Below are 24,287 nucleotides of genomic sequence, written 5' to 3'. Positions count from 1 at the left end.
AGAGTGTTTTCATATAGCATATGCTGAAACTGCCTTTCCAGAGAAAATGCTTTCTCTGATGCATTTGAATATCAAGTCCCTCACTCAAAATGGATCCTTGTGTCAGGACTTCTCTGTTTAATCTGAACAGTTTAGTTTAAGGATTAAAGCAAAATTTACGACTGGGAGATGACAAAGCTCATGGCTCTGGCAAGGTGAGGTGAGATTATCTGTCTCATTGTGGGCTGCTGGTTTGTGGCTTTGTGGTTGCAGGCACATCAATGTTCCTGATTAGCATCAGGTCATGGGGTCACCTGGCAGGTTTTTTGCTTCATCTGGTACTGAAGGCAGTTGTGATGGCTCCTGAGGAAAGATCTCTCCGAGGGAAGGAGATAGAGGTGAAATTAGGCTGATTTAGTTTAATAGCAGCTTGATTGGGAGGCTGGGAGCTGTGTTCTTTACTGAGCTAGACCGGATCCTAGCACGATATGTCTTGCGAGATCCTAGGAAGCATCACTGCAGAGAAAGCACTGCACCGGTGGCCATCGCATCTGCAACCACATCTGCCTGAGCATCGATCCCTATTTCTCTCTCCTCTGTCAAAGTATCAATATTTTTAAGGAAAATGTTTGCAAGTGGTCATCTCTGCTGGCAGATGATGTGAGGATACGTGGGAAGAACCTGCGGAGAGAGGATTAACCTGCTTTTTAACCTGCTTTCTAACCTCTCCTTTCTAGGTAGCAAGGCTGAAGCTCCAGATGCCCCACCTGCTAGGCAGAGGGGTGAGATGGGGACCCAAACTTGCCCCTTTAAGGGGAAACACTGCTGCAAGAAAGCTCATGCTGCTGGGTCTTAGGTGGGCTCTAATTTCAGTCCAGCCAGGGCATTGCTCCATGGCAATTCCCAACAGCCTGACTTGGTACCAAAATGGTGCTGAAATGAGCTCTTTGCTACTGTAGCTGCACCTAGCAATGCAGGACCTGTGACCCCGTGCCGTCTTCCTGAGGACGGAGAGGGAGAGCTGCTCCAGTGGTGGCCAAAGCCTTGCTGCGTGTTTCTCTCTCTTGCTGTCTTCCCTGCCCTGTGGGAGAGGCAGTGCCGAGTCAGGGTGTTTCTTCTCTTCCTGCCGATGTTCTTGATGCTCCTCCTCGGCCAGGTATTTGGTTCAATTTGGAATGGGCTGGTCTCCAAAATCTGGCTTTGAGATTTGGCGCCAGCCTTCTTGGCTGCACAGCCAAACAAAGAAAAAAAGAAAGGATAGGGAGAAGATGAAGGTGGGAATGAGATGGGGAAGGCTTTGGGGGATGCGATGAAGGATTCAGTCGCCTACAGCTAACCCGCTATATTCTCCTGCTCCCACTGCCTTTGTCCATGCAGCCTGGTCTGGCTTGTCTCCTGATCTGTTCAGATGAAGCAGTCACTGTCCAAAGATGCTGAGTGGTCCCAGAAGGTATCTGGAGTGAGGCAGCCCGTTGCCTGGGGTTTGTGGTGTCTTGAGGTTGTGAGCGGGCTCAGACGTCTCTGCAGACAAACCCAGGGAGAGGCATGTTGCCCTTCCCTTAGTACAGGGAGTTTTATCCTGGCCATCTGGAAGATCACCTTTTAGGGTTATTGGCTCAATATGCATTCACAGAGTAGAATAATTTATTTATCAAAGTTCCCTAAGTAATTGCTGTTTATTAAATATGGGTAATGTATGAAGCATGTCACGCTACGACAACTAATCAGCAGTTTCCCCAAGGAATCGGAGTGATTAAGCTGAAGCAAGACAGAGACTGGGCTGAGGGATGCAGAGAGCCACAGAGGTAATGAGCAGGTCAGCAGGACTTGTTTAAGCCTTGTCAGGCATGCGAGGAGCATCTGGAGTGGGAGCGTGTGTATTAAGTTGAATGACACATCACAGGGGAATGGCTGATATTGTGGCCACGGGTAGGACAAGGCAGGGCAGCTGTAGGTTCCTGGTTGCAGAGAGCTAGGCTGAGGTCACTAGGTTCATTTTGGGTTAAAAAAGGGAAGAGGGTCCCTGCTGGCTTGTGTTTAATTTAGCCTGTTGCCCTCATCCTCTGATGGCAAGGATGTTTACCTGCTCCGTGGCATATGCTGGAGACAGGGTGGTTATTTGGAACCATAGGCCAGCCGTGCTCCCCGGAGCTGGGTCTGTGGTGAGGGGCTTCGAGTGTGGAGAGGCCTTGGTCCATGCCGGTGGCTTTTCAGCTCTGTGTCTGGCTCTGGCTTCTACGAGAATTGTTCTCCAGCCTTCCCCAGCTCACCTCCATCCCTGTTCTTTCCTTCATTCTCATTTATTCCTTCTTTTCATCCTCACCCACTCTTCTACTGTCACATTTCCATTCTCAGCTCTTCCTTCTGTTCCTTTGTCTGCCTGTCCAAAGCCCTCCACATCCCCTTCCTCCTGCCATCCCACTCTTCCCTTCCTTCCTTCTTCTGCGCCCAGATTTCTGGGTGCAGCACGGGGTAGCTAAAACTGCCATCTAAATCACTTCCCGCCCCAAAAAAGACGTCACTTGCAAAGAATTTACAGAAGGGTTTGGAAGGCAGGACAGGACGTGCCTACATCTGTTTCACACTCAGGAAGGTTTCCAACCTATCCGTTGCGCTTCTGCTCACGTAGTTTCCAGGAAATTTCAGGTATTGAACAAAATAAGTCGGAGTAATTAAGTGGCGATGACATCACTCGTTCCTGCTTGGGTGTTACAGCCTCTTTGCCTCTTGCTGTACAGAGTGATACAGCCCGTGCGCAGGACTTGGAAAGCGGCTGCTGGGCACTAGATCTCTCCCCCTGCTCTCGCAGGCAGCCACATCATGTCATTCTCCCAAATAAAGGGACTTTGTTTCATTTTAAAAGGCAGATTTTTTTTGTCACTAGAAGGCTGTCCCAGAGCCTATGAACCGCTGTGTGTTGTTGGCTGTCCATCCCTACTTGTCCCCATGTCAACCTCTCTTCTAGCTGGGTATTCACCCCCAGATCCACTTATAGGCAGAACTGGTATCCCGCTAGAGGAACCTTTTTGCCACTCTTTTGAGCCACGCTGGGAGTTTGAAGGTTGCCAGCCCCCTTTCCAATGATCGGTTGTGCTACTTTGGGCAAATGGCTTCTCCTTTCTCAGTGTCCGCGCTTGTAAAAGGAGCATAAAGAAGTCGCAAACTGCGAGGATTTACTGCTGAGTGTTTCTCAATCCGCACTTGAGCGAATGACTTCATCCCTTGGAGACAGCACCCAGTATCCACCACTCCGATTACAATCTGGCTCTGCGCTCTTGTGTCACTTTAATTAAGCTTTTTGTTTCTGCGTTGTGTCATTCTCGCATGCTTTGCAGCATAAATAATGATGTATTGTTTCAGTGGTTACTGCAAACCTTTAGCTCTTAATGAGGGTGCATGGATATTTATAAGGCCGTGTGCCTGTTTCGCAACATGTAGATTCTGAGGCTAAAATACACCGCGATCTTTTGGGGAGAAAAAAGACCCAAGGCATCGAGGTGATAGTAGATTGGCATTTGCACTGGGAACTGTGGAAACCTATCATTTTACTCCAAGGTGGGGATCAATGGCTGTGAACAGAGCAATGCTCGCCTGCCGTGGCCTCTCTCCTTAAATCTGTGCTGCAGAAGGGAGTCTGGAGAGGATTAGGGAAGGGTTGTGGAGCGCGGAAGAGTGCCCGCTCCCATGGGGGCTGTGCCCAGCACAGCTAGGCTGAGCGGTACCTCTAGAAATTCAAAGGGAGCCAAAAGACCTGCTGGCGCAAGAGGCAAGATGCCTTTGGCAGTATTTTGCCTCCCTTTGAGGACAGGGATTTGGGCTCCTGCTGCATTTGCCACCAGCTGGGAGCTGCAGGCTGGGAACATGGATTGGGGCGTGATGAGGGTGGGAATGGGAGAAGGGGGCGGCGCGCATGAGGCAGCTGTGTTAGCAGAAATCAGGGATGACGAGCTGCGGGATAGGGAAGGCAGATCGGGCTGGGAAGCCTTAAGCTGCCCCCTCACTTGCGGCTGTCTTGTGCCTGTTCTTTTCGGAGGCCACGTGCTCAAACTAGGTCTGGTTTTGTTTTTGTTTTGTTTTTTTTCCCTGCCACTTAGGCTAATTGGTTCTGAGCCTCTGCTGCTTTTCACCGTGTGCCACCGACACCGTTCCGGGATAAATGCAAAGCAGGCGTTTGGCCGTGCCTGCGTCCCGCCACAGCTTTGCTCGGGGCAGTTTGTCGTGCTGCTTCCACACCAATATACTTTGCAAATGATGCAACCCGGCCCTTCGGAGGTGCCGGGCACGGCACGCTCGGCCGTGGGGCAGCGCTAGGGTTACTGCAAGGGGACAGTAGTTGTGCATGCGTTTTTGGTGCTGGGTTACCTCTGTGGCCGGGTAAATCCTCTTAGCAGCGTGGTCGGGTGCCGCTTGCCGCCCCTACGTGTCTGCGAGGGAGACTTTGGCACCGAACCGTGTGCCCTGCAGCGTTGCTCGGCAGGTCGGCGCCGCGTGCGCTCCGCGGGCACGGGCCCAAGTCAGCGCCTTGAGGCGGAGCGAGGAATCGTCCGCTGGCTTTGCTCGCGTCCCTCCTTGGCGAGGACGGTTAGGATGTGGTGTGGCCAGGCCGCGCGTGTCTCTGAAGGCCCCGCACATCCGCATTTGTGTCAGGGCCAGCCCTAAGCCCAGGAGCAAGTCTATAATCCCCGTTTAATCTGGTATCCGGGCTGATTCATCCCGATTTTAAGTCCTGGGGTCAAATTCTGCGCTACTGATTCATGCCTGGTGCATGCCTGGCAAATGTGGTAAACTGGAAATTCGGTCCTGCCTCGAAGGGCCCCTGTGCCGTCGTTCGTAGCAGCTAAAGCCATGTTCAACCCGCCAGCCGCGGCCGGGGGGGCTGGGCAGCCCATGCTGTGCGGGAACGAAGCATCGTCGGCATCACGGAGAGCTGCTCTGAATCCTGTAACACGCAGAATATTTTTCCTTTTCTAGTTTTCCTCCCTGCAGCCCAAACTCTTCCCACACTGCCCTCGTTCAAGGTGGAAACCTGCCGCAGGTAGCGCTGACGGCTCTTACGGCGCCTTGGGGGCGGCAGGAGGGAGGTGGGAGACCCGGAAGGAGTCAGTCATGTCGTAGGCCATGTGGGTAGGAGCGAGATAAATTTATTATAATAATTATTATTATTGTCATCGTTGAATATATTGATTACGGTGGTGCCTGACAGACCAACCACACCCTCTGCTTCCATCAGCACCCAGGGCTTGGCTTCCCACTAGGTCCAAGGCTGCAATCCTGCCCTTTGCTCTTACTGATGCCAATCCCTGGACTGGGACAGAAGCAGAGGAAAGGAGGGTTGCACCCTGCTTCCAGCTTTTGTTTGGAAGGGGCCAACTCTGTCTTATTTGGGTTAAAAGCTGGATGCTGGAGCAGTGTATTCAAGCAGACGTGTTGCTGGCTGAGCAGAGCACTGGCATGTGTCACCGCTGAGATAAAATACCTGCCTGGTACGACAGCAGGCGTCTGGGAAGTGCTGAAACCCAAATCAAGGGAGCTGCATTCTGCTCATTTCTCTGTTCCTGTGTTTGCAAAAAAAACATTTGTCTCTGAGCTGAATTGGCCCCTCTGTAATCAAACTCAGAGGATAATCTCTGCTTATCAGAGCCATAAGGAAATGCTCGTAATAAATTAACGATCTGATTTCTCCCTTCTCCTCTTCTGTTTGTGGTGTGCTTGTGAGGAGATCACGGCTCTTCCCAGTTTACCCTCCTTGTCTTTGACTAATTGCTGCTTCTCGGCCTTTCGCAAATTGTTTGGATGTTCACAGGTTGAGATGTTTAGAGAAGACCACTGGGACCTCCGAGCCTATTTTTACACACCCATGTTGAATGTGTTAAATTCCTGCAATTCCACGCAGGGAACGGGCTCGCTGAGGGCATCTCTGGTGCTTGTCTGGGAGTTGCTGTCTCTGGAAACCATATCCCTGGCTGGTACAAACCACGCTCTGTAGCAGATGGACAGTTTATGCTGAATCTGATGGAGCTTCTGCAAACAAATGGCTTAAAGATACAAACGAATATTCACAGCCAGTTGTTTGGCAATATGTAGCTTTGCACTTAGGGAGTGGAGCTAGGTGATATGGAATTTACTCCTGCCTCTCCCATCTACTTCCTCTCTGTGAGACAGTTCTTATCTCTCCAAGGCCAGGAAAAACGCTGCATACAGTTCTGTGTTTTATTTCGTTGCTGTTTTTCTTCTTTAGGAGCGTTTATGAAGCAACAAATCAGTTTGGAAAGTTTGGATTTTGCAAAAGATCTTGGGATTTGCAATCAGGGCCAGAGGTTGCAGAGCAGCTTTGTTCCCGTGTAGTCCCTAGGATTAAGATAGTTTTTTTTTTTTTCTATTGTGGTAGCTGTTAAGAAACCCAGTCATTGTGCACAATTACGTTGTGCCAGGGGCTGTGCAAACAAGGGTAATTTAGGATGGTTGCTGTGTTGGATGCTTAGTATTTTGGGGGAAGTAAGACCTCAAAATCCTTCCTGGACCGTTGGAGATGTAGGATCGGTTGGTGTAAAGCAGCATGTGCCATTGACTCTGCCGGAGCTAAGTGAGATTAGAAGAAATTTTCATAAGAGCATTTCTGACTGATGACTGTGTAAGATAATTTCTCTCCTTCCTTGCTCCATTCACTTCCCTGGAATTACAGTGACATTACTCTTTAACCTAGACATGAATCAGGCCCGCAAAATCCTGGGCAGTGCTGAGTATTATTGCACTAGTTTTAGCTCAGTTCCTAAAAATGGGTGGTGCTCCCTTCTCTGCAAGTGAAACGATCCCATGGTTTCCGTCCGCTCTGAATGGGGTGCATTAGTTTGCAATTTAAGTAATTAAAAGAGGAACACGGGAATATCATCTCATGCTGGGTATAATCTTGTTGCCACAGGCTGGAGTGAGCAGGGATGAGTGGATGAGCAGTGGGGAGAGAGGTCCATCCGCAGCGGTTAAACACGCTGGTCAAGATGCAAGCTCCAAATTGGGAAAGGTGAAACAGCTGATGGCTGGAGGCTGGAGAAATAGGGCCGGAGGAAGGATCGCTTTGTAATTGCCCTGTATTTTTGTGCTGGCCAGTGTGTATTAGTGGTTCAAGATAGATGAGCCCTGATCTGACCCAGCTTGCCCGCTCTGTAACGCGTGTGCATCCACAAAGGTTAGATCACATCAGCTGTTATGAATTGGAACAGGCCAACAAATTCAATGGGCCAGACTCGGAAGTTGCTTGTGACTTGGGGCAGGGGGCAGAATTTGGATTTTCCTTTCTCTTCCTGAGACGTGTGGCTTTCAGAAAAGCTGAGTCCTGCATTAGCAGGTCTGGAAGCTTCATCCCAGCTCTGAAAATTGTAGTGTTTTAATTTGTTTGTTTGTTTCTCATTAAGGCTTTAGCTGCAGGAATGACTCTCAGCTTTCATGTAAAAATTATCCGTATAATTATGATTATACATAATTATAACACTATTTATTTATAGTTATTCCTTCACGATTTCTTGTAGTTGTAAGATCTGGTAATTTGGGGCAGAGGGGAAAAAAAAACCCCAGCTTTCGGTAGATGTAAAGGAGGCTGGAGAGAGGGGAAAGTCCATAGCTTGAATGCCTCAGCCGTGCGTCAGTCGCAGAGAGGTTTTCGGATGAACTCGTGATGTGCCACGCGTGGTGTCCAAGGCAGGATCCCCGACAGCCCGTCTGCCTGGGCTGGGTTTGCTTGTTTGTCCAGTAGCTTATGGCAACGTGCAAAGGTTCCTGTGGCAGCGGCTGCAATACAGGGTGTAAAGTCGCCTTGTGCAAACGCGGGGCTCGACCCTGGGGGCAGGCGAGCAGCCCGACGGCGTTCGAGCGGCTGGAAATGCCGGGGGGCGGCTGCAGAGGCAGCGGCTCCTTTGGGGGTGCGAGGAGCTCTTGGAGGCACTGGCAGGTGGTTTTGTGCCGTTACCTAAATATGTCTGGGTTTAGAGCGGTGCCTTTTGGGGGCTCCAGCTAACATGACGGGCATCGCCACTTCTGAGCCCGAGGGGGTGTTTTCCAGCGGTGCATTTGGTGAAACGCAGCAGGCGGCTTCCCAGGAGTGGCCAGGCAGCGAGGGCAGAGCCACGGCTGTTCCTGATGGTCCCTGTGATGCCCCCCTCAATACCAAGGCTGCTGTGCTTCCTTGCAAAAAGGAGAGGTGTAGCTGGGAGACAGAGAGGTCTGTAGTTTAGGTCAGACCCATCATACCGCCTTCTAGCACTGATGTCGACCTGAGGCTGTTACTCCTGCAGGGCTGTAAGAGCGGAGAGCAAAATGCAGTTTATGCCAGTAAAACTGCGTGAAGTTGCAGTGCGAGCGGTGCTGGTGCACGGCTCCGTGCTTTGCCGAGGGCGTTGGTGCAGAGAGAGGCCACAGAGGAGATTAGAGGTCTCCAAAAAAGCCGCTTCCTGATGAAATGTGCAAATCTCAGTCTGTTCAGTTTATCCAACATAAGACCAAGACGGCAATGACTTAACAGGAGAATCATACCAGGTCCAAGAGAACTTTATTAAGCTCTTGGGAAGTGACACGTAAGGTCCATTATAGCAGAAGGGATGACCAACCCTTGGAAGAAATGAGCAGCAAAAAAGATGTATTTCCTCATCTTCTGGCATCCTTCAAGTCACCAGCAGTTGCCTTTCTAGAAAAGTCACTTTTCTATAGAGATATAAGGCTGAAGGGATGTGCCACTGCACTGAGTTTTATAGCCTGAGTGACATGGGAAGTAGGGCTGAACAAATCGATAATCCTTTATGTTAGATAACCGCTTTGTCTTGACGCGACTCACGTTTGGGCCTTCCTAGAGCACATTATTGACATACGGCGCCCACATTCAGGACAGTAAGAGAACAAGTTCACTCTCATTAAAGCTTAAAAAGACCAATCTTCCTATATTCATAAGAATTGTTGATAAGTTGGAAACTTTTATTATGAGGCTAAGATCAGCCAGATCCTGAAAGGGAGAGCTGTCGTCACAGCACAGGAAAAAATCTTGAAAATAGCAATTTTGTGTCTGCCGGCGTCGGTGGAAGTGCTGCTGTGTTGGCACTGCGTTTGGATGTTACTCCCGAGAATAACAGCTTGACAGCGTTGTTCTCTGAAGGTCCCGTGAATTCCAGCTCGCAGCACTCTTGCAATACCCTGCTCATGAGACCACCAAAACACTGCTTGTAGTTAAGACACTAATTTTAATGACTCACTGCCAAAGCACTTTGGAGCGGTAATCACAAAACCTGACTGCACTGTGCAAACACAAAACCTGAGGGCACTCCCTACCCCAGCAAGCTTTCAATCCAAACACTGCAAACTAAACACACGACAAGAGATAGCCCAGGGGAGATGGACGTGAGGGTGAGGAAACACCAGAATGATATTGATCAGCATAATAACTTGTTCTTAGCACATAACCTTGCTTGCCTGCAGTTTTCTTCGTCTTCTGCTGGGACATGGCCATATTTGATGTTTTAGCACTTTCTGGGCTGGAGTTGAGGACTCTGTGCATGTACTGGAGGCTTTACAGAGCGATTTCTCGTTGGTGACTCTCCCATCATCTTTGTGAGCGTCGGTGCACAGCAATGGGCTGTTCTCAGGTATGCAGGGCTAGCTGTTGTGACACCAAGCAGAGTATTCACAGTGTCAAAGCATTTGCTTCCCCAAGAAGGTGTTTAACCGGTTCACACTATCTTCTGTATTACCAAACCTGAAACCCCAGGGGACATTCGCATGGGTTTGGAGGCATTCGTTAGTCCATCCGGTTGTGAAACTATGCAGCGTTACCATGGCATCTCAGCAACGCAAGGAAACTCTGCCTGGGACATCTTGGAATTGCTGAATCCTGACTTAAAGTGACTCGAAACTGGATTTAAACAGTGAATTGCAAGAGGGATTGTAATCGGTGTAGAGGATCTAAACTGGCTAACTGCAGCACTGCAGTGCCTGGGGCAGACCCAAGAAGCATGGTAAATTAGACTTTTTCAGTCCCTATTGCATGGACTAGGTTGCTACTGCTACAGAGCAGAAAGCTCAGACTTTGAATGGAGGATAGACTCGTCCTCACCTAGAATCAATGGTGATACTCAGTGGTAATTAGGATTAGAAAATGGCTTTTCATGGATCTGAGTCTTGATAGTGCAAATTGGGGTGAGGTTCAGTTCTCTTACTGCTGAACTGGTGTTCCCTCCAAGGCTGCTGAGAACAGCTTTGGCTTTATGGTGGTTTATTGGACAGCAGGACTGTATTTTCCTTGGTTGGATTGCCTTCTGAGTCCAGGCCAGACTTTGAAATCTCATGGCAGGGCTTATGACCTGATAGTAAGGGGGACCATCCTTTTGCAGCTATTCAAAAATGCAGAAAGCCCTTGAAACTGTCTTTTTTTTCTCTCTTCCTCTTCTGCATAAGCGCCCAGAAGTTTAGGCAGCAATCTGACCTATCCTCTTTTGAGTCTGGACTGGCACACTGGGTATTTCCACATGCAGGGTGCAACCCACCTAAAGCGCCCTTACATTAGTGCTAGCAGGAAAGAGAAAGCAAAAGCAAAGACAAAGCTGGGCTCTGCTGGCGGAGTACGGTGTGTGTCCAAGGCTGCAGCTGGCTTTGGTTTATGTTAAATGGGCTGGACCTCAAACTGAGGCCTCTTATCTCCTTTCTGCTATTGCAGGGGGGAGCTGCCTGCTCTGCAGTCAAGACTTAAAAATCAGTGCATATTCCCTCTTCTAGCTATAACATCCTTTTACTTAAGCAGGGAGGAATGGAGAGACCATGAGAAAACGGGGATCAGGCTTGTCCCGTTTTAATTCTCTGCCAAGGGACCCCAGAGCAGGTGAGAGCAGGAGCGCCAGTGCTTAATGTCCCTCGGCTGCACATGTGGCAGAGGCGAGGGGAGGCGGAGAACAAAACCAGGCCTGAGCGCAGGGCCGTGGCACGCCAGATGTGCCGTGTCCCCCTTCCCTGGCCCTTCCCTTCTTGCTTGCCAGAGTTCAGCAGGTTGACGGAGGGTGGGAAGGCTGCCAGGCACGCCCAGCTCTCCGAGGCAGTAAAACGATCCTTCTTTTGCCCTCTAGCCAAGCCCAGCTCTCCTAACGGATAAAAGGAGAAGCGAGTCAGGAGAACTCGCTCATTCTCTGGGTCTCCAGCACAGCTTCCCCAAGCTTTTGAAGGGTGAGAGATACAGAAAACATCCTCGGAGCAGCCATGTCCCGGTCTGTGAGTTTCAGCTCTCACTCCGCAGCCATCCCAGGGATCAGCAAAGTTCGAGTCAGCACCGTCTCCTCAACTCGTGGAGGAGGGGGTGCTGGCTTTGGCAGGCCAGGTGGCTTTGGCAGCTCCAGCCTCTATAACCTCAGCTCTGCCAGCAAGCGGACCTCCTTCGGTCGAGGTGGCAGCTCGTACAGCACTGTCTCTGGATATGGCTATGGTGGTGGATTCGGCATGGGAGTCAGCCCTGCGGGTATTCAGGAGGTCACCATCAACCAGAATCTCCTGACACCCCTGAATCTGGAGATCGACCCCAATATCCAGCGGGTGCGGAAAGAGGAGAAGGAGCAGATCAAGACCCTCAACAACAGATTTGCCTCCTTCATTGACAAGGTGAGGTACTGGAAAAGCTGATGGCTCTGTGGGTGCTTCTTAAAGGCAGGCCTGACCCAAAGCTCACTTAACTCAGTGGGGGATTCTCAATGACACAAATGGGCTCAGGACCAGGTCCTCAAGAGCATGGTGTGTTTTACCTGCTCCAATCTGATAACTCTTATTAAAGCCCTGCTTGTGTTGCCTTCAGCAAAGGATTTTGCCCCTTTTAGGCCAGCTTTGCTCCCCCGTTGTTTGGCTGGTATTGCTCTTAAAATGGGTGCAGGCTTTAAAGATCAAATCTGAACCCAAGCATAACACCCCCAAATCAGGGGGAGGGGGCCTTTTGGAGAGGAATTGACCCAGTAGAACAGGCCTTGATATAAATCAGGGTTTGCTGTGTTTGTTTCTCCTGACCTGTATCTCTGTGGCTTTGCTCTTTAGAACCAATTCATCTCATGTCCTGTGCTGCAAATTTGAGCTCAGGCATCCTCAAAATGCCAGGAATCTGGACCTGGAGTTCATGTAATTGGCTGGCTTTGAAGTCCTTGGATGGCTTTTCTCAAGTGTCATTCAGGCAGAATTTGCTTATCTTTAGTTAAATACAAAGCCTCACCTGTCATAAACTGAGCCCCAGAGTAGCAAACAATGCTCCCACATGGTCTTTATCACCCTCCAGGATCTAGGTGCTTCTTCTGAGCAAACTGAATTCTTCAGATACCTTCTCCAGCCCATCCTTCCCCAGGATCCAAACTCCAATGTAATTTCCTTTGGGGAATGTGCTAGCTCCCCTTCCTCACACTTTCACAAATGACCCCTTGGTTGGTTTTCAGGTCCGGTCCCTGGAGCAGCACAACAAAATGCTGGAGACCAAATGGAGCCTCCTCCAGGACCAGAAGACCGCCCGGAGTAACATTGCTCCCATGTTTGAGGCATACATCAACAACCTGCGGCGTCAGCTGGATGGGTTGTTGAATGACAAAGGGCGTTTGGAGGGCGAACTGAAGAACATGCAAGATCTTGTTGAGGATTTCAAGAACAAGTAATGTATAAGCTTCCCATCTAACGGTGCAATGAGCTGACAAGTTGGTTGATAGCTTGGCAAAGATGTCCCCCACTTTTCTGCTAGGGAGGGAGACCTTTGCCAGCCATGAGTTAGGTGTATAGTTCAGGGAAGCTGCCTGGATTCTTCTAGTCATTGAAAGGTGAATTGAATCACTGCTGGGCTCACCTTTCACTGTTGGGCCACCTGTTCCACTCAAACTGGCCACATCCAACTTTTGGATGGTCCCTTAGGAGAGGTGAATCTCACCCCAAGTGAGGGACATGGCTGTAGCCACCCTTGGCGGAAGAGAAGGCATGCAGTACGGTAGTTGCTTGTTGTTCCTGGCACATTGTTCCCTCATGGTTTTCAGTGGCTCCGTCCTCTTGACTTTGCACTGAAGCCTCCTCCAGGATGGCTTTGTGTTTTGGGTTGCCCACGTGTCCATTCAGGTCTGTAGGGACAACTTGAGAGCTCTGCAGGTCGGAGCTTGTTCAATGTGTAGGTAATGGAGCAGGTGACCTGCAATTTTTAAGGGGCTTTTCTGTCCAAATCATGGCTTTTCTATCCAAATCATGTCTCTTGGGAGGAGTCCCATGAAGAAAGTAGCCTTTGTCCCTGCCTGTGCCCAACCCACCTGTACAGAGGAATGCTTTAAAAAAAAAAAAAAAGGAAAAAAAAAAAAAAAAAAAGGGAGCTAGCAAACTGGATCAGACAGGAACTGAAAACAAACAGATCTGATAATCCCCAGGGTGTGTTGAGGGAAAGTCAATACACGGTAATTCCCGAGTAGGTGCATGGGAATGATGTTTCCCCCAGTCCTGCTCAGTTATCTCTACTGTGTGCTCATCCGCAGCTGGTGTAAATCCACCTTGCTTCTCTGCAAAGCAACAGCAAGGAGCTGGTTTGCACCCAGAGAAGTCATGGCCCTACCTCAGGTGAATGCAAAGAAAGGTGCACGGGTGCATATTTATTCCTCCAGCTTAGGGGTCTGTGCTGAGAAGTTAAACCCCTTATCTAGTGAGGGAAGGGAAGGCAGGTAGGATTTAGGAGCCTAAGGTCCTAGTGTAGCAGGAAGGAGCAAAGATTCAGTAACAGAAGTTTGGAACCTGCTTCTCTCCATTGAGTATGAAGAAAATCTAGTCTCCTAAATTGAATGCCAAAAACATGTCTAGCCCTTTATGGGTCTGTTGCCTCTCTTGCATATACCCGTTTTACACAGTAATTCACTATTGACTTCTAGGGTAGGGGGAAGATTTGCTCTATATTTGCACGAGGCTCTCAAGGATCAGATTCAGTCCCTGATTCAGTACCTAGATTGACTAAGGGTGTGGTTCAAAGTAAGCAAGGGTGAGAATGCACCGTGTCTGCGCTGTCCACGTGGCTTGGCTCCGGGCACGCCGAAGTGCGATAGCGCACTGGGCTTCCTGGGGCACCTTGAGAGTTAATGGAGAATATTGAGCAATTTGCCAGTTTGTTGGCTGGCTCAGTGGAGGTTCCCTCAGGAAATGAGTTTGACAAACTATTCTAGAATGATTCCAGCTTTTCACCAACCTCTGATTATCCACGCTGGAGAATAGACTCTGATTCCCTTCTGCGCTATGCTGCAGACTGCACCTATGCAATACAGTCCCATAACTTCCAGGTCATATATTACTCTCCAATAACAATAGGTGCAGTTGCATTGACCTCAAAGGGACAACATCCATTTACGTTAGCATAGCAAACTTCCAGTGCAGAGCAGAGTGGGAGTTTACAGGAAGACTGTTGAAATTGAAGTAGCTTGCACTCCAGAAGGCAAGAAATTACAGTGCTAGTCATGCAGAGACTGGGTAAATAAACAGAGCTGTGTTGTAGCTTTGGCAACAGCAATTCCGAAACAGCCGGAGAAAGTGTTTCCTGTTCTAATGACCCCTGCTTGACTTTGCTGTTTGAATAAGAAAGGTGCAAAGGCAGCTTGGCTGGCTGAAGCATTGTGTTTCAAGTACTGTGGTTTGTATTCTCTTCCCTACCACGCTGTTTCTCGGATGTTTGTCAGACAGGATTCATCTAGCGGATTCTTGCTGTTCATTTTGGCAGGTTGGCAGTACTCAGAATGCTGAAACTCAGGCTCTGAGATCCAGGCTTGCAAGTGGTCTAAATCAGTGAGGCTCCAGTAAGTTCAGCTGAACATGCTTTATATCTGCTGAGGATCTAGTTCATTGCATCTAAAGGTGAACATCCAAAGAATGGCTGTAGCCTAAATTAGAAGTTGGTGGGGCTTTGAAGCGTAACCGCTCTGTGCAGAATGAGAATAATTACACTTAGCTCTTACCAGCACACTGACATGTGATCACCACCTGCAAAATGTTCTCAAATGTCTGGAATATGGAAATGCAGAGTGACAATAACATTAACCAATGCTTTGATCAACATAGAGGAGTTTATTATATCTGTTTGCATCTCTTCTGGATTTGTATTTGCTCTCTCAGGGGGCTGGTACAAAAGCTGAGAGCCTCAGGACATAGACTACAATCCTGCAGGTCATCACTAGGCTGTCCATGAGTGAGGATAAGGAGCAGAAATCTACCTAAGTGTAATGATTTTTTAATGAATGTGTGAGAACATGTTTGGGAAATGCTTTCCAGGTTAGTGGTCACGGCTGTATGGACCAGAACAGCTGTCGGGCAGCAGCTCATCCAGACAGCCCCCTGGACCTACGGCATGCAGCTAGCACGTCTTGTGCAAAGAATACACTTGCTGCAATGGTCAGCAAACCCCTGCCTGTGGCTGACTCGCTTGGAGAAATCATAGACTTTACTGAAGTGAGAAATAGGAGAGAAGAGGAGATATAAGGAGAAATAGGGAGAGAGAGGAGGAAATTGGGTAACTATTCACAGTGACTTTTTTTCCTTTACCCAGGCTCTAACTTCAAACCACTCCCTTTTTTTCTTGGCAGATACGAAGACGAGATCAACAGGCGCACAGCAGCAGAGAATGAGTTCGTGGTGCTCAAGAAGGTGAGTGCCATAGATATCAGCTGGGCCTGATCAAATCTGTTTGCCTGCATTTGCAGCCCTTCTACCCCCTTTTCCCCTTCACTCCGTTTGCTACAGCTCTGGCTAGAGACCACAGGTGAAGAATTACAGCTCTTATTTCCGGCTGAGGGCTGCCTCAGTATAGGGAGTGAGGCCCCTATAGGAACCTAGGAAGGAGTACCGGATCCCATGGATCTTGTAGATGTCCCCCCTTGTTATCCAAACTGGCAAAAGATTTGCAGGCCCAGCTCAGTGTGTGGCCTAGGGCACCCTCCAGAATGTATAGGATCCTGCACACCAGCAGTTCTGTACACGGGCAGATGATTTTAGGTCATGGTGGGGCATTGGGCAAAGAGGCATGGAGAATAGATGTCCTGGGGAACTTGATGGACTCATTGCTGCTTTTGAAACCATCAAAGGCAGTGTGGGCTTAGTCATCTGAGCTACTGTAATTGTCATGGATTATCACTCTTTTTTAGGATGTGGATGCTGCCTACATGAACAAAGTGGAGCTGGAGGCCAAGGTGGATGCACTGACGGATGAGATTAACTTCCTGAGGTCTCTCTATGAAGCGGTAAGGTCCTTTCTGTTTACGTGGCTGCTGTACTGTAGCATCACTGATGGGTGCAGAATGGCGAATGGTGACTGGGAAAATTAACATGCTATTCCCAGAGATGAAAATGGTGATGGGGTGATTGTGAGTCTTCCTTGCATAAGCAAGAGTAAGCCTGCAAGTCAAGTGCAGGTCCTGTGAATTCTCACATGCAACCAGACACAGTGCATCCTTGGGTGAGATGGTGGAACTTGGCTCTCACTTTGTCATGAAGCTGATGCTCAAGCTTCTTGGGCTAGCATTTCATGCTGGGATCTTGTCTCGAGAGTGGGGTAAACTAACCTTTCTGCCAAACAGTGGGTAAATTTGAGAATGAGAACTGGCTCCATTTCTGCTGCTGTTTGTTACTTTGTGCTATGTGAGGTCGATGTGATTCAGTGGGTTTCCTTCTAACTAATGATTGCTTTGATGAATTTTTCTTGTCTGCCTCCCTTTCCTTTTCTTCTCAGGTTCTCTCTTACTTGGCTTCCAAAAGAGAGATCCTTAAAAGTCAGTGGTTAATTGTATTGTTTTTAATGCAACTGGCAGGAACTTCATGAGCTGCAGGCCCAGATCTCTGACACCTCTGTGGTCCTGTCCATGGACAACAATCGCAACCTGGACCTGGACAGCATCATTGCAGAGGTTAAAGCACAGTACGAGGAGATTGCCAACAGGAGCCGAGCGGAGGCTGAGTCCTGGTACCAGAGCAAGGTAAGTTATAGGAGAGATAAGGGCAGTAACAACTTCCGTTACTGTGCGTATCCTGTGTGTGATGAGTGTGGAGAGATTGCAGCCGGCTCACTGGCTGCTAGCCTGACTCCATCCTTTTTGGTGATACTGTAATAATACTGTTGTCCGTCACAGTACGAGGCACTGCAGGTCACCGCTGGGAAACACGGAGACGACCTGCGCAACACAAAGAATGAAATCTTGGAGATAAACCGCATGATCCAGAGGCTGCAGGGTGAAATCGAGAATGCGAAAGCCCAGGTGAGGAGCTTCCCTTGTTTTCCTGCTGCAGAGCAGTGAGTTTAACAAGTGTATCAGGGGTCAGGGCTTAACACAGCATCTGTTAGAAGCAGTTTGGGGATACCTGCAATGCTCACACTTAAAGATGAGACCATGGCAGTTCTGCAACAGGGATAAACTGTGTCATGGAAAACATAGTGCTGAAAGGGAACTGAACTGTAGGAAAGAATGAGTCCTCAAGGAACCTGGGAGGGCAGAAGGGGAGTGTTGCAGACCTATTTCGGAAAGGCAGGCTGTATGCAGCATCCTACCCAGCCACGCACATTCCTTGGACCCTCTTACTTCTTGGATCTATGTCCACTCCCTTTCTGCAGAAGGGAGTGCACCGTGTCTGGGCACCATAAAAGGATTTTTCACCTATATGGGAGTTCTGTTTGCTTTCTCGAGGGGCGGTTATCACTTTATCAAAGGGGTGGTGAAAGTCAGACCAGAGAGTGGTTCAGACTGAATCTTGGCTGTGAAAAAACAGGGTGCATGAAGCTGGAGATAAGCCATTGTGATTCATCCAGTTCTGTTTGTTTAGTTTCAGGGCAGGGAGGCTTCAACGCACATTTGCAAGCAAATAGCTGACCCAGTGCAGCTCCCTTGAATAATGAATGAGAGTACAAAGCACATGTGTTCATTGTGATCCCTTCCTGCCAAAAAACAGCTCTGTTTGGAGATGCGGGGGGCACCGTTGAGGGTGCGTTAGACTGCTGACTTGATGTGGCCCCACAGGGATGTTTTTGGGGTAGGTCTGTGTTGTTTAAGTTCAGGTCTGCTCCAGTCCATGCTTGCCTCACATCAAAGCTTGCTGAAGACCAACTGGCTCTGAACAAGCTCTGGGGTATAGCAGGAGAGAAAACCTGAGCCTACATTAACCCTTATGTGCTGTGCTGCTGTGTGCAGTGTGGGTGGGCTGAGGAGCTGAGGGTCAGCTGGAAGTCTTTTGAGAAAGTAGCCAGCGGAGAGAAATAGGGTCAGATGAATCACCTTTCTGAAGAAAATACCTTGGGATGAGTTGATCTTCCTTTGCAAGCTGCTCTCTCTGGTGTGGTGACCAGAGAAGTTATGTGGGCATGAACTTCTCGGGGTCTAAGTTAGAGCGGGTGACTGCAGTGCTCTACAGAGCCATAGAGATGGGCTGGTCTGTAGATGCCAGAAGTCTGTAGGCAGGAGAATCCTCCACTGAGGAGGCAAGACGCCCACTGACATCCCCCGCTCTGTTCCACAGCGTGCCAAACTGGAGGCAGCCATTGCTGAAGCAGAGGAACGTGGTGAATTGGCCATCAAAGATGCCAAGGCAAAGCTGGAAAAGCTGGAGGCAGCTTTGCAGAAGGCGAAGCAGGACATGGCTAAGCAGCTCCGGGAATACCAGGAGCTCATGAACGTCAAGCTGGCCCTGGACATTGAGATCGCTACCTACAGGAAGCTGCTGGAGGGAGAGGAGAGCAGGTGGGTGCAGCCTGTGGGTTTTACATGAGGAGGGGTCCAGCCCTGCACACCACAGAGCTGTTCTGAAGGGAATCCAGCCCTCTGGTCTGCAAGGTCCATCTCCCTCAGTGTCAGAAGTGAGTGATGCTTCAAGAGCCACGTGATGGTGTTTCTCATCCGCTTTGCACACAGATCTGAAGGCAGGTGATAAATATAAGACTGTGAGAAAGGCAGCCCATCACTGTTCTGAATTTCCCTTTGTTTGCATCATGGGAACATTACAAGGGCCCAGTTCCAATTTCTGAAGGCAATGCAGAAGATAAAATCTAGCATTTTAAACTGATTTTTGGCCCTGGAAAATTTTTTTGCAGAAGAGCCAAACTGGAAGGTTCTGGGGAAGACTGGATATTTTTGATGAAAATGTGCAATCAAAAAAAAGGAGCTGTTTGCCAGTGTACTTTCAATGTTGTGACAGAAAACTTCCAAGTTGGTCAGATCCCCATGGAATTAGGACAGAGCTGCTGTTACTCTATCAGCGCCCCCCCCAGGTGATAACAGAGCTTGTAAATGTAGGGCCAGAACAAAGCGCTGGATGGCACACTTATCTTGTCTGAATTATTTATAGCAACAATAATAACTCACCTCCATTGTCTTTATCCTCAGAACTGAGGCCCTAAGGGAGCACTGAGTAATACAGAGTCCAACTCATCCTCTTCCTTTTCTTGCCTTTGTTTTTCTTCTCCAACAGGTTGGCTGGCGATGGAATTGGCAATGTCAACATCTGTGAGTTGATTTTATAATTTATAATAGTTACGCATAGCCATATGCCTGTAGAAATTGAATGCAGATGGGACCAGCTGGGTCTGCCTGCAGGAGCCTTGTGGTGCCCTGCCTTGGTTTCTGCAAAGTTAAACCCCTGCTTAAATGAGAGCCCCTGGGTTAGATGTTGATGGTGCTGTTGACTCCATGACAGACTTCAACCCTAAATTTTCTGTATAAAATTTAACTTGGGGGAAATAATAATCCTTTTGTTTCTTTTCTCCTGTTCTTGTATGGGGGAAAAAGTGTGCTAATGGGAAAAAGCAATTGCCTGGCACTGAAGGGAGTGGAAAGGTGGTGTTAGAGGGTGTCTTTCTGGCTTGGGAAGTGTTGAGCAGTCATCTTGCCTCGACATTGGCATTTCAGATGCTGGTATTTCAGAGACATTATCTGCAGCTCTCTAAGGCAGTCACTCTGCTTTTCATCCCCCTGATTGCTTCTGATAGGTGGCCCCCTGCCAGACTTGAGTGATGGAGGGGGGGTGGGCTGTGCAACCCTTGCGTGCATCTGATTTAGCACAGAGATAAACACACTGGGCCAGGCTGTGATAAGAGATTAGTACGGGAGCCCTGGCTTTTGCAGGAGGTTGCAGAGAGTTTTCATCTGACTGCTGCAATTTAAAAATGCCCCTTTTGTGAGGGTGCCATGCTGGCTTTGAATTTTCCTGGTGCTCATGCTTGGTTTGCTTCTTTGTGTGCCGTAGCTGTGGTCAGCTCCAGCGGTGGAGGTGGCTATTCCAGCTCCAGTGGATTTCTGGGAGGAGGAATTGGAGGAGGAATTGGAGGAGGCCTTAGCCTGGGAGGAGTCATGGGCAGCGGGGCGCTCGGCTTCTCCTCTGGGGGTGGCTCCCAGTCCTACACCGTGACCTCAACCTCGTCCACCAGGAGAAGCATAAGGAAATAAACTACAGGAACCGAAATCAGCAGTACCCGAATACACGGGGGGGGAAACCATAGAAAGAAAAGTTGTGGTGTCTTTTATAGGACAAATTGGCTGCAAAATTTCTGCAGTAATGAATGAATTGGAATAAGACATACCAGAGTACCTGACCCTGCCGCATCATGCCTAAGGCTTGATCCTGCACTGTTGAACTTGGTGGGAACCATTCCACTGAGAGCAGGTTCAAGCCTGTAGGGTGAAATTTCCCCAGTGAAGCAGGCAGGATAACGCTTACATGTTACTTGTGTGCTTGGTCTACCCCCTGCTCAGGGCTGAATTTCACCCTTTGAAGGGCAAAGCAATCATTTGAATGGCAAGCTTTTCCGCATTTCTGCTGTGGTTTTGCAAAAGAGACCAGAAGATTATCTCCCTCTGGATATGATTTGGAATACCTTATACCCTTGGGGTCCTTAGAAAATGCCAGCCCTTGTTAAGATTTCAGTCTGGGTTTATTTTCTTAAAATATCCCAGGAAGAAAACAGTGAAATTGTTTTGGATTTTTCCTTACTTTCTTTGGAAATTGGCCCAGAAATGGAATTCAACAAATCTCCTCTGAATGAAGCTGATTTCTTACCGAAGACAATGCAGACAGATTTACTTTCAGCCTCTTTATAACAAAATAACTCATAAACGAGTTTCCCCAGTCATTCCCTCCCCCTAAAAGAAGTCTAAAGTTTAAGAGATATAAAATTGCTTATAAGCAACACGCTAAAATGGGAGATGACATTCCCCATCCTTGGACATCCTAGTGACATCCTTGGACATCTTTGTTTACCACCCTGTATTTCAAAGCATAGTGATATCTGATGTCTCTTCTACAGCTAGGGAAAAAGCATGTTTTGTTGATGCATCTTTACAATAATGACTTGTTCCTGCCAAAATGTGTCTTCAACTTAAACATGCCAAGGGAATAGTTAGGTTGTTACTGCAGTAGGAGGAAAGAAATATTAAATAAATAACTTGAAGAAACTGCACAGAATTGCTGTATTGCATGCTCAGCCGTATCCTAGCATCGTATCTCTGGTTGAAGTTTTCTGCCTTTTGGTCTGAGAGTTTGTCACAAGGCTGTTAATAAAGATTCCCTGTTGCATGCTTCTTCGGTCCTGGCTGAGTTCCTTGTCTGTGCTGCTCTGTGTCCTTGGATGCTCAGGAGCTTGGATCAACATCAGATGTTATCATCTTCCTCCTGCCTCCAGTCTGCTCTGTGATCCTGGTGTGTCTCCCCTGGTGTCCACACCATGAGCAGAGCCACGGATCAGGATTTAGGAGCTGTGGGGCTTGCTTCATTCACAGTCTTTTACCTTCTGGGTGAATTCTACCTGCCTGTTTTGCACCAAGCCCCTGTCTGCACAGTGGGCCGATGGGACCAGTTCATTCAAGCACTTAACTTCAGCCTGGTCCCTGATCAGGGCTGAAACTAGCTGAGCCGAGTTCCTCTCTGGGGCACCCTCTGCCTCTTCTGACCAGAGAGAAGCAAGACAGTGGAGTAGATGCCTGTCTACTTTTGGCCATCTTCAGATGGCCAAAGCCAGGAGAGGGGAATCTGGGCCTTGCTGCATAAGGACTGCTCATTCCTGCTTCTTTTTTGGAGAGCCCAGGGGTGAGAAGGACTTTCCCTGGGGTCATTTGTGCTTTGGGGCTGGTAGCCCAAGCAGCACTCTCAGCTGCTTGCTGCTGGTCCCCTTGCAGGGCCATGGGAGGGAACGGCCACGGGGCAGACCTGGGCCGAGCCCTTCCTGGCGTTGCTCTTGCAGTGGGACTGGCCAGGTGAAGATTTTGTGGTCACTGAGAGAAGCCATTTCCTCCAGGCTGAGGATGGTTGTGAGGCTGCCAGGGTCTCTAAGACACTTTGCCTGTGGCAGAGCCGGATGCTGCCTGGACCCTGTCGCTCCAGTATCCAGCACAGTCCAGCGACATGGGGCTGAGCCAGCACAGGGCGAACCTGTGTGTGGTTTTACAACAGATGCAGAGTTATTGGCAGGAAGGGGAGGCATCTGATATGCCCAGCAGAGCCGCGTTATCAACAGCCTGGCACACCCAGCTTGCACCTTTTATGTCCCGGGTAAAAAAAAAGAAAAAAATCCCCTAACGTTAGTGGAGACAAAGAGCTCAAAGAAAGACTTTGCCCAGAAGTTTTTGACAGGAGGCTCCACTGTTTGCTGTCGTTCGCATGGCTCTGCAATATTTACTGGGACATTGCAGGTCTCTCTTAACCAGAGGAGAATAGCAGGGCTCTGGCGCTGCTGTTTGAATCCTTGTAGGAGCATGTGCAATTCACGGGGCTGCAGCTTTTCTACGTTAATGGAGCAGCGCACACTGCATGGGGTGGTGCTGGGAGAAAAGGGAGTCTGTGCACCTCGTTCTGCTTTTGTAGCCACTTCAGGGAGCCCTGCAGTGTATGTGTGCAAATCCATGGAGGCAGGTGAAGCACGTGATTTCTGCTGATTTCTTGGATCTGGTTCTAGCTTGGTCTGGGGCTATAAGTGGAACTGGTTGCAATTTAATATCTCTCATTCAGTGGCAGTGTTGATGTTACAAAGGCAAAAGCGGCCTCAGTCAGCATGAAAACAGGTCTATTCAGTCTTACTGACTGCAATTTCTGCAAGTCGGATACAGAGAAAAATTCAACTTCAGAAGCAGCTTTACCATTGGTGAGATTTTGGGACGTCCAGACAAAGAAGGCACACGTGAGCTGGAGAGGCCCAGCACCTGCCAGCTCCGGACCGCTCTGCCATGAGAGCTGTTATCAATATCACCATTGCCAAACAGCAGTATTTGAGCTGCTCTCAGTACTGACACCCCTCTTCTGCAGGAGAGCCATAATCCAGCTCTTTTCACTTGTGCCGAGTCTCTCGGGTACCAAACTGCACCTCCTCCTGCTTGTTCGAACAGCAGAAGCTGAACTTCCCAATGGGTGGGCAGGACTTCACTGCCAAAGAGAACAGAGACAAAAAAAGAAGACTCGCGACGTGGGAGCAAGCAGGCCTCAGAGGCAATCTTTGATTTTCCATAGCACAGGTTGTCCCGCAGGTCTGGGCAGGAAGCTGGGCTTGGCATTCACAGAAGCACGTGTGCAGGGAGGTGACATGAGGGGTAGCAACTTCAGGTGGTTTATGAGCTTGGGCTAGTTGGAATCAACTGCCCATATAATGAAGAGGGTAGCACCAATCAAATGTAGTAAAAAGCCATAAAATAACCCACAAAGCAATATGTTTTTGGCCTTCCTGTTTTGCCTCAGTGATTAAGAAGGGAGGTGAGTGTCTGGAATGTGCATAAAATCATGTGCAAACGAAGGATGTTTGTGTTGGTCTGGGGGTGCAAGGCCAGGAACGTGCCCAACCTGGACATCAGCATGACCTCATGGAGCTCGTGTGGTTAATGGAAGAGCCAGAAATGATGGCTCAAGATTTTAGGGGAAGATGGAGAGTTAGTAAGCTGCCCTGATTCTTTCTCTCCAGAAAAATGGCCTAGCTGAGCAACGAGTTCCTGCTGGACCATCTCTAGTGTTTCAGTCTGGGCTGAGTTATAAGATGTGGCTGCGATGTGATATAGACATGCGTTGTTGCAATAACAGGACTGAGGTCATCTCAGTGCAGGTTATCTACAGGCATCGGAGGGTTTTACAAAGGAGGTAGGTTCTGTTATTTGCTGCTCCTAGAGGGAAACTGAGGCAGGGGAAAGGGAGCTCGTGTGCAACCAGGCCTGGGAACAGCAAGAACACATGGGATCTGGCCTTGAGGAGTTCCTGGGCAACTCAGGGCAATCAGTGATGTTAAGGGGACTTAGGAATTTGATAAGAAGAAAAATTTCAATTAGCTTTATACAAACTGCTGCATTTAGTCAATAGCCTCTAAA

General features: G+C 48.9%; 1 protein-coding gene across 5 annotated transcripts in view; it reads left to right on the top strand.

Moving 5' to 3' along the window:
• The window catches only part of LOC112972111 (keratin, type II cytoskeletal cochleal), a 34,782-nt gene that overhangs the window by 9,423 nt on the left and 1,072 nt on the right, over positions 1–24,287 (top strand). For 4 of the 5 annotated variants that reach the window (XM_026078212.1, XM_026078211.1, XM_026078210.1 and 1 more), the window contains exons 2-10: positions 11,073–11,598; positions 12,411–12,619; positions 15,558–15,618; positions 16,116–16,211; positions 16,779–16,943; positions 17,097–17,222; positions 18,475–18,695; positions 19,423–19,457; positions 20,197–21,527. In XM_026078212.1, the coding sequence (XP_025933997.1) occupies positions 11,203–11,598; positions 12,411–12,619; positions 15,558–15,618; positions 16,116–16,211; positions 16,779–16,943; positions 17,097–17,222; positions 18,475–18,695; positions 19,423–19,457; positions 20,197–20,396 (1,509 nt within the window). In that variant the 5' untranslated portion in view covers positions 11,073–11,202 and the 3' untranslated portion in view covers positions 20,397–21,527. Of the gene's footprint in view, positions 1–11,072; positions 11,599–12,410; positions 12,620–15,557; positions 15,619–16,115; positions 16,212–16,778; positions 16,944–17,096; positions 17,223–18,474; positions 18,696–19,422; positions 19,458–20,196; positions 21,528–24,287 lie in introns of those variants that run through there. The other variant, XM_026078214.1, reaches the window with a different exon arrangement.

The sequence above is a fragment of the Apteryx rowi genome, unplaced genomic scaffold (genome assembly GCF_003343035.1).
Source record: "Apteryx rowi isolate R43461 unplaced genomic scaffold, aptRow1 scaffold_475, whole genome shotgun sequence".
NCBI classification, from domain to species: domain Eukaryota; kingdom Metazoa; phylum Chordata; class Aves; order Apterygiformes; family Apterygidae; genus Apteryx; species Apteryx rowi.
This window is presented reverse-complemented; position numbering and strand designations above follow the sequence as displayed.